Consider the following 12816-nt stretch of genomic DNA (forward strand, 5'->3'; position numbering starts at 1 on the left):
GTTTTGGCTGCAGTCCAGAACTGTAGGTAGTTTTAATCACATTTGTTCAGTAATCCTTGGTGGAATTCTCTTATATGGTCTCTTTAGGATTTTCATTTAAGCATGTGCTGCTACTTGTCAGCAATGGGCTTATTTATTTATTTTATGAATGTCATCTGAAGCCTTGAATTTATAGAAAATAGGTTGTGGAGTGGCTCAGGAAGCAGGGGATGGAGTATATTCTCTTTCTCTCAGTGGATCTCCTTTGTACCCAAGGATTTATGTACTCTCGCTAGGAAGAGGTTTATTCAGAAGTGTGACATTTAAAGAAGACACTCACTCTTTTGTCACTATGTTAGTTCTTTTCTTTTCCATTGGAAACAGTGGTTGAATGGAAAGCAATAATTGAAAGTACAGCAAAGATCATTGTATTACTAATAAAATGTCTTGAGAGTCATACAACACTGACAGCGCTGCACTGAGCATACTGCATCCTGTATGATGACTGATCAGTGCCTGGAGCATCAAAATGCAGAAAGCTGATGCTCTGAAATACACGGGTGCGACTTCCCAGCCCAGATGGCAGCACTGTTGCTGGAGCAGAACTCTAATCTCTCAAGTATTCCAGCAAGCTGAGCTGCTAAGGCAATAGTTTTCTCCCATTATCTTGTTCCTCTGTTAAACCTGACTTGAAAGACAAAACAAACCATTTAAGACAAAGCTGTTGTAAAAGCAGAGGTGTTAACAGTCACCTGGAGCCTTCCAGGTGGAGATGCCCTCTGAAATCCTATCTGTCGTTCTCATTTTTATGGTACATTTTAGAAATGACTGCTGTTAGGGGAATCAGCTTCCCTGAGAAATGCCTGCCATGCTAATATTTGTTCTGTGATAGATAGCAAAGGCTAAATATAGTCTTCCCCTTTCTCTGCATTTTTATTTAGATGGTAGAGGTTTTTTTCCTGCTATAGCCAGAGTCAGGCTTCTCTGAGCTTTCCCTCGCACTAAGCTGCTGTTGGGGAGCATCGGTGAGAGGGTCCAGCTGCATATCCAGGGTCCGAAAGCTGACCCTGCAATGAGAGGGTTTTTGCTGTATTGTGCGGCAGTTACATGGTTGATTATCTTGCTATCAGCATTTCCTTCAGGAAGAGGTCTTGTAGGTTTTTGGGTTTTTTTCGGCTGAATCATTCCACTGTTCTGTGCACAGTGTGCACACACCCACACGTCTGCTAGCTGGCGTGGTGGAAGGGCCAGTATGGATCAGGGTCCCTTACTGGAGTAGGAAGATCCCACACAGCTTCACTGCCCAGTCCTCAGCAGACACAGAGGTGAAGCTTTTGGAGTGGACTGGATGCGACACAGGTGTAGGTGGGAATTAGCAATATTTCTTCCCTGTCTCCTTCCTAGATTGCTCTCCTTGTCCCCCTCTCTGTACCAGGCAGGGATGCAGGGATGCTGCTCTGAGCACTCACTCCTTGCAGAAGGGGAGAGGGCAGCAGACTGGGATGCTCCAGGTCAGGAATAGTCAGAGAATAAAGTGTCCTGCCAGAGGGCTCTTGGCAGCAATGGCATGTCCTAATAATTTACATTAATGTATTAAGTAAGTTTAAATTAATCAGTTATTGAAATCAGTGAGCTTAATCATGATTATTAGGATTTATTGAATAGAAGGTAGCAAAATCAAAGGCATTCAGCTCTTCCACTTTCAGGCTTTTGTGTGCACATCTGCATGTTTAACCATGGGGTAATGTCATGCTTAACACTGAGCAGATTGAGTTTGCCCCATAATTCCAGTTTTCTTCTCCAACATTTTTTTTCTTCTCTAGGGACCTTCTGGAAATAGTTTCTTGGCAGAGAGCTGTTGGGGTTGCTGTGTGTCTGGGCCCTGCAGGGCTGTGTCTTCTCACAGTCACAGTGACCCTGGGAAAGGAAACTGTGGAGAGGAGTCAGGCGGGTGTGGGTGGATGTACCAAAGCTTTGGGCACTGAAAGAACTTGCAGCTGTTTTGACTTTACCTCTTCTGACTATGTATTCGCCTTCACCGTCCTTCCTTCCGAGGCCCTTCACTGCTGCTTCAAACCACGTTAGCCTCCTTGCCCTACTCTACCAAACACTTTCCCCTTTATGTTTGTTACTCTGGGATTTTTTGTCTGTTCAGCTGTTTTCGTGATACTTGCCTACCTCTCCAGCACCCCACGCTATGGCAGAGCTACCGCTGTGTTTGCTGACACCACTGCTCACCCTGGCAGTGGCTAACCCCCTCCCTGCACTCACACCCCTCTTTGTTGCAGTATAAAGTTTTGTGCAGCAGCTAGCAGGCTTGCCTTTCGATAACACTAAATTAATTGTGATTAATGATTTCACCCATTTTCAGTGTGCCCGCTCCTCCCAAGTGGCATGTTGTTCTGTACTAACCTGGGCTGTTTGAATTGCACCGAAAGCAAGCGAGGAGGCACATGTATCTGCGTTTGTCGAGACCTGCTGCCTGAACTCAAGATCTGGCCTCAGACCCCAGCTGCTGGTGTCCCGGCACAGCATCCTCGCAGTCACTGCAATGCAACTGTTTCAGTTCAGCACTTCAGTATTGTTCTCCTAGGGAATGCAGCCATTGTCTTTGCAAAATATGGAAAATACGTAAAAAAAGTCTCAGAGCTGTGGCTGCAGAAGGGTTGTCAGCAAGACTGTAGGTGCCGGTTTGTACTCAGTTGCAAGGACTGGGAGTGATTTGTACTGGGTTGCAAGGTCTGGTGGTTGGTGGTTGCTGCAGCTAACAACAATTATGCACTTACCTGAATGCAGTGGGATGGTTTGCTAGGGAAAAGTTGGGCAGCTTGTAGAAGCTTCAGCCCTGCTGTTGCCTGTCATCTCGATAATATCACGTTTAATGCAGCAATTACTTACTGTGACCAGTACTGTGCATTGCCACAACCTAGGCACACTGACATTTCTTTTGCTGGGAGTGTGTCAGTAGGCAGGGTAACAAAAAGCTTCTTTTGTCCCATGCATGTAGCAATAAGAAGTTAATTTTTTTCCTGAATGATTAGAAAATGCATAAGAAAAAAACTCTTCCACACATTAAGATTACAATAGTGACAAAAGCACTAAAGGCAAAAATTGCATTCAAATCAGATTAGTGCTTGGGGAGGGAAACTGCTAAGAAGCCAAGATACTGTTGCTTCCAGCAGGCTTTGCCCTTTGCTTCTGGAGAAGTGTGGAACCAGAACTGAGCGAGTCCGTTGTAAACAAATTTAAAACCACCTTTTAATTGTCCTGCTCTAGCTTTTCATATTCCAACATTGTAATTTACACGTAACCGCATTTGTGATTAGAGTGAGTTGCAGCTGCCTGGAAGGGGTAGCACAATCAGCTTCTCAGTGCTGATGCTTGCATGTAAGAGCAGACACACAGGAAAAGAGAAGAAAACAAAATAATGCCAGAAAATAATGATTAAAAATGGAATTTAGTCTGGATTCAGCTTAGCAGCTGTCCCTAGCCCATGCTTGTGCATGTAATGCAGCATAAGTTCATGACAGACTTTTAAGCTGGGACAATATAAGATAAATACTTGATAAAGGAAGGAGTTTATAACCCCCCATGGGGATTTACCTGAAATGAGGACGTATTTTGAAGAACTCACTGGTGGGTTCACTTGAAGCAGAGGGCAAGCTGAACCTTCCCACCTGTGACCTTACCCGCTGAAGCAGAAAAGAAACCAGAAGAGATTTTTGGCAGCGCTGCTTCATTGTGGGTGGGCTCTGAAGCTTGGGCTGGGTTTCAATTAAATCTGTGGCTTTTTGGGTTGCAGCAATTTGTGGTGCCCTGGAAGTTTTTCGTACTGTCACTGCTCCCGGTTTGAATCAGCAGGGACTTGTCTGTGTGCAGAGCTGCAGCCTGCTCTGTGCCCAGGCAACCCGCCAGTTTCCAGTCCAGGCTGAGTCTATACTGGGGCAGGCGGACCAACAACAGCATGTCTGAAATACCCCACTGGAGCAGGGCACCAGGCTCTCGGCACACGGGGCAGCTCACGCGGTACCAAAATGTCAGTCCAACCCCAGAATCCAGCAGAGCAGTTACTCTTTCCTTCATCTGATTCCTACACAGAATCATCCATACCTGTGTGCTGCCAAAAGTATCTGAACTTCTGATTGAACTTAGCCAAATTGTTATGCAATTGTATAAGTTTTGACGTATGAATAGTCCCATTGAAGTGACTGCTATTCCATACATCCTTCGAGTTGCCCATGCCTTAAAGTACCTTGCCGAATCAAGGACATTAATGTTAGCCTTCACTGTCTTCCAAAAGTGACAATTGCTTGTTTTCCTTTTCTCAGATTCTCCAGACTTTCTTAATTTATTTTCACAGCTGTAAACTAAGGGGATCTCCGCTCTTTGCTTGGATTAGTCACCAAGGCTTGGAGGGCTGCGTAGAACCAGCAAGCCCAGCACTGCCTTTTGTGCTCCGCAGTGGTCAGCCGTGGTTGCAAGCAGGGATGCACTCGTACCACTTCCCGGGCAGGCCTGCCAGCATGTTCAGACAATGCAAACACAAAGCCAGTGTTTCTCTTTCCAGTTTTCCTTTTCAGTCCCCAGTGTATACGGTATATTCTGAAATTACTGCAATGATCAGCATATATATGTGCTTACTGAGTGCTTGGTTAGCCTGCTCACACCCTGGGACACCTGAGTCCCAGGCCAGGCACTGCTCATGAGAAAACCCTGGTGGCAGACCGTGCTTTGCTTTGGCAATATCTTCTCAGTTCCCGTCTTGCTATAGGACTCACCTTTCGCTTCCTTTGACCTCTAACTCTAATCTTGACACTAACCCCAGGCTGAGCCCCAGCCCAAGGGCTCAGCCACATCCCCAGGTTGAGCAGTGCCAAGGGTTGAGTCACTGTCAGCCCTGGAGCTGCTTTTGCAGCCTCTGGAGCCCCCCCACCTGCCCAGCCAAGTGCTCCCATCCTTTGAGCCTGACCCCGCGGGAGGCTTGGCTGGGTTTTGCTGAGCGGCATCCCACCGTGCCACCTCCGTCCACCCTTGCTGCAGGAGGGGAGCAGCAGCATCTTATTTGAGGCAACCTCACTAAAATTCTGGTGGAGATGGACACCACCATCCCAGGTGGCAGACCTGCCCTTGCTTAACACCAGATCTACATCGATGGAGTCAACATTGCTTTGTTTCCCCATCAGTCATGTTCACTTGTCATCTTCCCATGGAAGCCCTCCCACATGCACGAGCTTTCTTCACACTTTGAATTAGTTTCTCATTTCTCTCCACATGCTGCACCCTCAAACACTGCACGTTTTCTCTCTGTACTCTGGCATCGTCCTCCCTCCCTGCTAATGGCACAGGTAACCAGCTGGTTAATCCTTCTCCCTGCTACCTTGCCCTCCGAGTGAGTTTAATAACAAAAGGAAATAAAAGTGGGAGCTGTGTGGATGCATCCATTGGCCACGGCCTCACACACCAATTGTGGAAAGGCTTTTTCCTCGATCTGTATTCGTGCTGCGTTATGCACTGGGGAAACTGATGTGTACAATAGCGTGTTTTAATCAGTAGCATGAACTACTCTTCCCATCTCCATGACTTTTTTATATCCTTCTTGGGAAGGGTATGTTGCGTTTGTTACTTTCTATTACACCACGATGGTGGGTACAAGACTGTGCCAGATTTATGCTCAGTGAATTGTCCCTGAAATTTGTGAAGCTATAGCAGAATTTAATTTGGCAGCATGGGGTTGATGTTGCTCCCAGTGATGTCTTGAGCTGAAAATCTCAGCTTTCCATTGTCTTACTTAGAGAATAAATAGCCCCATGTCTTTAGTGTTTCTCAGAAGGAGTGCCAGAGGCATTGTAAATAGCTGGTGCCAGAGGCACTGCGATGGCGTGGAGACTCTGCTCCGTACGTACATGAAGAAGTGTGGTAGCAATCTGTGCCAGAGGCATTTAGGAAATATACTCCTGAAGGCAGTTTCCTGAAAGGTGAGGAGGATTTTAGCATTTATGACATGTTGAGTACCTTTGATTTTCTTTTTAATGTCATGTGGTAGAATAATTCGGAGGTGATGTGCAGCGTCCTCATGATATTGGGGCCATAAGAAGCAGTTTGAATGAAAGCTTAATAGAAATTCAGTGTGCTGCCATGCTGAGCACAGAATTGGTTGCCCGCATAAATCTAAATGTCAAATAACTAGAAAGTTTTACCAAATGGAAATGTGATGGTTTATTTCCAAGGTGTCAACACATGAAAAGAAGCATACTTAATTGACAAAGAGTAAAACTCTGTATATTTTTTTGAGTATTGTTAAGTAGGATCGAGATGCTACCCATGTTTTCTAGAAGTGGGAAAATGTCAATTATTAATTATTTTGAGAGCTAAACATCATGTGGGCTTTTATAAGCATTATCTAAAAAGCGAGAAGCATTGAAAAGTTTGTATGGCAGCCACAAGTACAAATACACTTGTTAGAGCACTACTGAGTAGTGAAATATAGGTTGGTGAGCAATCTAGAAATGATGATGTTTTATTGAGTGGCGTGGATTATTACTTTGGTTGATTTGATTTTTATCCTGTAAGGAAATTAAAGCTCAAGTGCTTCCAAACTTGGTTATATTTCTAAAGATCACTTTGCTTACCAGCTTTTGCCTAGAAACTCACCCGAAGATGTCAGCCATTGAAACCATTTCATGTGGAAGCATTGCTAAGTAAATTCACTAAATGCCTATTCATCCCAGTAAGATGGAGAATCACTGGAGCAGCAAATGTGAAAATCTGCACAGCTGACTATACAGAAAGCAGTTTTCTGAGGTTGCCAAATTGAGATGCAGAGTCTGACCCTAGGAGGTATTAAAATTCACATGAGTGAGCATAGAAGGAGGGTCTCAGGCTCCGACAGCCTAGCTGTTCCGGCTGGTTGATAGGCAGATACTTCATTTGGTGCAGATAAAATCAATGAGATTATGAAGATAGTTTACTAGGCTGACAGCATTTCCAAGTTGTTGCAGCCTGACCCCAGGAGTTAAACACATTTTGTGCAGGACTCTGGTTTAACTTGTTTTCTGTGGCTTATAATAACGAAATGTTTTCAAGGTGCAGTGCTATTGACAGCTGCTTTATCTTTAGTTTTTTTGTCATGAACTTCATTACAAACCATTGCTTAAATGGTGTTGTATCTATAATGATGTGGTTATGAATGCAACTTAGGATGTAAAGACCTTTTTAATATGTTTTATTCAGTTTTCCTAAATATGCTGACCTATAGAGAACATGCTTGCTCCATTGTTAAAGAAATAACAGACCACAAAAGCTGTCAAGTGTAAATAGATTCTTGGACATGTCAGCTGAAAATTTGAAAATACTGGTGTTGGATTGCCAGTCACACTAATTGGAATTAACCTTCAAAATTCCTTTGTTCCTATTAATTATATTGGCATTTTGACATCCAAATTCTCTTGCTCTATGCTTTCCAACCTTGGCCTCTTCTCTATTACAAGGATGAAAACAAATAAAATGCCAATAGATACTTAACCAAATTCTCTAGGAAAGGTCTAGCAAAGCATGTAAAATGGGACTATCAATGCAGTCATCTCACAGCCAGATTTTCATACTTAAAAAGTGCTGAGAGTATTACTTAATACATACTCTGTTACAATGCTTAAAACATCTGCCAAGAATTGATATGAAATTTGTTAAGAATTAATAAAGCTGTACTTCTTTCCAAATACACTTTCCTGAGTAGAGGGAGGCAGTGAAGTTTAGCAGCAGGATGGAAGTTTTTTCAGCAACTGCCTCCATCAAAGAGTCTGCTGATGGTCCCCAAATGAGAACAAGAAGTATGTAAATTAATCTAAACATAGTAGTTTTCACAGTGCATCCCTTGTTCTTTCTCTTGCAGGACAAATGACCAGCTAGTAGCATTCCTGTCCAGATACCGTGATATGAACTTCTTGAAATCACATGGGAGGGACAATGCAAGGTAAGCTGGCCCTTTCCTCACCTTATTTTAACCAGAGCACTGAGACTTTTTGCATAGTGATGGTTTTCCAGTATTATCTGAGTAAAGAAGAGTTCAGGAAAGAGAGTGGAATGAGGAGGAAACCCTCCCCTGAGGACACTTGTTTGTTGGTCCAGGATACCTCTTCCCCAGAGTCAGTTTTGCAAAGATGCTTTGGGTGGGGAGGGAGACATTAAGCAGACTGACGCTTGTGCCCTCCTGGGACTTGGCACGGAGCGATGTTTCAGAAGCAAGTGGTAGTTGCTGCACACAGCAGCACTTCCCTGACCGAGTCAGTCTCAGCCACGCCAGTGACCAGGACATGCACCAGCCAGAGTCTGCAGCACAGCCTTGCGCAACGAGAGCATCTCTGCAAGGTGTGGGAGCCTGGACCAGCCTGCACAGGCTAGTGAGGGTGAGGACGGTGGCTGGAGGGTTGTCATGTTCTGCTACAGTTTTGAAGTCCTTGAATCAACATCCCTCTTCATGCACGCCATGCGGGTCCCAGGGAGAAGAGAACGTGCTGTGTTTCCCACAGCACATCCTTAATACTTCCAGCTTAGTGGCTTGAGGGAGCAGCAGTGACCAAACACCGTGTTTCCAAATAGTCCAAGAAACTCTACAGGTGGAAGAACTTTCCTGTCTGATTGCAGTGGTCCTCATTTCCTCTTTATTGATAGTTTTGCTTTTCCTCTTTATCACTAGTTTTGTACCATAACAGCGGTCTTACAACAGTTCCAACAACTCCATATGCTGAGTCCCAGTGGCTTTGCACCCACAAATACTGTTTTATTCTGCTTGGGGTCACCAGGTCTTCTCTTTATTTTGGAAAATATCAAGTGTACTGTAAGGTTGGGTTCAGATTGCGTACACAGAGAATGTGACACAGAGTTGCATGTTCAGCACAGTGGGTGGGTAGAATAACACACAGGTCTCTTGCTTCTTGCCTGCTCTTGCTCTTGTCACTAGATTTATCAATTCTGTCATGTTGTTGTTTAAATGAAGTCTTCACGAGCATTCATCTTGTGCATGCAGAAATTCTACAGCAGGTAGTAAAAAATAATACTGTGAGGAATAATACTTAAATCCAAGTGAACAGATTCCACAGGAGAGTCTCTGGTTTAGGCAATGCGGAGTGTCAGGGTGATTGGCAGGCTCAGCGCTAGCTGGCAATAGTGATCGACAGCGGGGTTAAAGTAGAAAACGGAAGAGAAACAGCCAGGGAAAAGAAGGCGGTCTCTTACGTCTCTTTGCTCCTCTGGTGCACCTGATTCTTCTCAAATTCCCTGAGCTGGCTAAGGAAAATAACTAATGAATTATGACATGCCTGCGTCAAGCTGGTTCGAACACACCAACCTCAGCTGGGTTAGAACAGTTTGGATCAATTAAACACACTAATCTGGTATTAATTTAATAATGAAATGAGCTAATGTGCCACTTGTCCTCCCCTCACAGGAATAACAACCCATTTATTAGTTCAGTGGTTCCCTTTGACTGTATAAACAACTAAATACCTTTTAGCCTATGAAAACATGTCACCGTGTTTTCTTTTTTTCTCCTGGATTTCTACCATACATTCTCTGTGCATCAGGGAACATAGTGTGGGACATGAGGGCGGATTTGCCACCCCTGTCTGCTGTGGTTGTGTAGTCCCTGAGTACCATAAGCGGTTCCAGTGCTGACCACTGGATGAATGGAACCTTTCACATCGCCCCTTGGCAGCTCCCCACAATTTCTGTCAGGGAGACAGAGTGACTGCCCTCCTCCTGCATAGCCCAGATGGCTGTAGAGACAGGACTCAAGCCAGCAGCTGTAGAAGCCTCCGAGTAATATTGCCGTTTGGTAATTTTTTTTTCTTCCATTGGTGTCAAAAGCTGATCAAAAAGCAGTTAGCCCTCTGTTTCTACCGTGGGTGAATTTCCAGTTCTACTTACACCTGCTGAGAGAGAAATTGTATCTAGTGAAGGTCTCTAGCCCAGTCTTTCAGTTTTGGTGTTTCGGTAACTCAGTCTTGTCTAAACCGGTAGATGGACCTTCTGCTCTGCCCCTCTGACACACAATTCCCAATTGACTTTGATTTTATGCCTGAGGTCTGTAAGCCATTGTCATGCCGGTGAGATGTGTCCCTCTGGTTAAAACGGTGAAATCCTCTGGGCTCAAATACCTTGTATAAGCACAGGCAGGTGAGACGAGACCACGGGCGCACCTGGGCTGTCACCCGGTGTCCCGCCGCCCACGGCTGGTGTCCCCAGAGGAGCAGAAGGAGAGGCAGGTAGTGGTGCCTCCTTACAACGTTCTCCCAGCCTCCTGTGACCTTTGCTCGGCAAACTCCCACAGCCAAACTTGGTGACTTGCTCATTTTAGAGGAAGAGATGATTTTATTTTTTTCTATTAATTTTTCCAGTTACTTTTTCAGGTTTGCCATTTGCTTTGCCTTGTCACAGCCCTGTGGAAAAGGAATATCCTGTAGGGGGAATGGTATAGCCAAGCGCTTAGTAAGGTCTGGAAGAGAAGCAACAGCCTCAAGGTTTGGCAACAAAAATTTAAAGGGAAAAAAAACCCTAAAGGACAGCTTTTGGAAAGGATTTAGGACACAGGCCAGTTTCCAAGTTGTTGGGCAATAGGAGAAAACTCCTTTGGGACATCCTATCTCAAAACAGAGCGGAACAGTATTTTTTATTTAAAATGGCTAGTTGAAGCCATGATAAGGGAGAGGACACTGGACTAGACTGACTGTCACCCCATGTACAATAATAATTTTGCTGTTCCAAGGTGTTTTTCTCAAAACATTTGAACTAATAGTACAGGAGCTCAGCATTTAAATGTCTTTGAAAGCAATGTACAACCCTTGCTGGTACTTTTTATTTTAATTTGTGGGTGAATAATGGCTTCTAAGCGATAAGCTTTTCAACTCTTAAAGTCTGCTTTGTGAACAACTGGAAGCTCTGAATTTTAAGTCATCATAGCTTTTCGATCATACAACGGCAAGAAAAATTAGAAGTGCCATCTTCAAACTGAAATGCTTATACAGCTCAATTACAATGTACTTTGTATTCAAGCCATGTTCACAATCAGTACATGTTTTACTGCCAAATAAGGAGAGAAAACAGGCTTCCTTTTATAGAGTGAAGTTTTCTTTTAGTTATGCCAAAGTCATTAAAAAGTGCATCGTTCTGATTTTCCTCTAGTGGCTTCAGAAGAGGGAATGGATGTGAAAATGGCTCCTTAACTCAGCTGGAGAGGCATTATTTCCTTAGAGAGCTGGATGTATGAAATGAAATTGCATACAGTGGCTGGAGTCGTTACATAGTACTTAGCGGGCAACACATTTTCTCCTCTTTTCAGTGTCTTAGACTATTAAAAGCAAAAGAATAACCTGGTAGTTGTATAAGCTATTACAATTTGGAACACCTGGAAGATTTGGGGTTTTGGCAGGAGCAGCACCTGGCTAACGTATTATAAAATATAAAGACAGTCAAAAGTGACACCTTCAACGACAGACAGGAAAAAGAGTGGGGGTTTTTCTATAGAAACCTTGCTGCAGTAGTCATTTGGGAAGCAGTGTAAATATGCTGTGAAGGCTGGATGCTGTGACATCTTTGAGGAACCTAGAGCTCATAGGCAGAATACAAACAGCTAAAGGAAAGGCCATTAAAAGTTTTTATGTATCTGAGTTCTTTTCTTTTTTCTCCTCATTGATGTTATTCTTCCCAGCTGTGTCGTCCTCTTTCTGGGTTCTGGGTTCCAGATACTTCTAGAGGCAATGCTGAACTGTTCAGCTTTTAGTAAGGAGCATCACAAGCCCGTCCCAGTTCTCAGAGGCTGGAGAGACCTTAAATCCCGAAGGGCTGGATCACATTCCCAAAATCTCCACCTCTGTCAGCCCAGCTCTGTTGATGCGGATCTGTTTCTTCACCTTTTCAGGCATGCCTTTTTTCCACTGTGGCACGTGCTGTTTGTTGGCATTCTGTACACGGGGTTGATGGTGGTTTGGCGATCGGTTAGGAAATGGTTCACACAGAAAATGCTACTTTGTTATTGCACTGGTGAATTGCCCAGAGTACCCGAATACTAGGGAAAAAAAATGCTATATCATCCCTGCTGTTGGAGTAGTTTAACCACTTAAGTCCCAGCCTACCTTGCTGCTCGTGTAAAACATGTTCTGGTTCATTTGGCTCAAATTTCCCTTGACCATACTTTTTTTTTGTTAACTTTTTTTAAACACTTCGGTATTCTGAAGCACATGGACTAAGAAGATCCATTCTTTGCCTGTAAGTAGTTTGGCCCAACAGTTGCCTGTGAACTGCAGCGACTGAAATAGCAAGATGCATCTTCTGTGCAAAGAGACTGCACTTAAAAGTTTTAGATTTTACAGCTAACTTTCAAATGTTCCTTGTTGCTTTATGCTAAGTGTTAGGGGAGCCGTAAAGCCTTTACTGCTTCAGCTTGACAACTTGCCTCCTTGTAGGGCTTTTATTTCTGCTCACTTTTGGAGAACAATGCTAAGTTGTCAGTGCAAAGAAAGCCAAAAATAGTTTGAAGACAGTAGGAAAATGTAGTAAAAACGGACATATGTCTTGACATGGGACAAAGCAGGATGTTTTCTGGTCTTGATAGAGTATACAAGCAAGATCATCCAGCAGTTCAGGAAGGTGCAGTAAGTGTGAAGGTTTGAAGTAGCCATAATTCATGGGGTGGGGTGGGAATTAGGAGGGAAGTGAAAACTGAGGTAAAGTAATCAGAAATCTGATTGCTGTCTAAGAACGCTGAGCTGCGCACTTCATTTTTAGTGGTATAAATAATAACATTTTTGTCCTTTCACCCAAAGTCCTGAGACATTTTATAAAATA

General features: G+C 43.9%; 1 protein-coding gene across 2 annotated transcripts in view; it reads left to right on the forward strand.

Annotated features, from left to right (window-relative positions):
* The window catches only part of XYLT1 (xylosyltransferase 1), a 202151-nt gene that overhangs the window by 151042 nt on the left and 38293 nt on the right, over positions 1–12816 (forward strand). For both annotated transcript variants that reach the window (XM_040591969.1, XM_040591970.1), the window contains one exon: positions 7868–7948. In XM_040591969.1, coding sequence (XP_040447903.1) covers positions 7868–7948 — 81 coding nt within the window. The remainder of the gene's footprint in view (positions 1–7867; positions 7949–12816) is intronic.

The sequence above is a fragment of the Falco naumanni genome, chromosome 4 (assembly GCF_017639655.2).
Source record: "Falco naumanni isolate bFalNau1 chromosome 4, bFalNau1.pat, whole genome shotgun sequence".
NCBI classification, from domain to species: Eukaryota; Metazoa; Chordata; class Aves; order Falconiformes; family Falconidae; genus Falco; species Falco naumanni.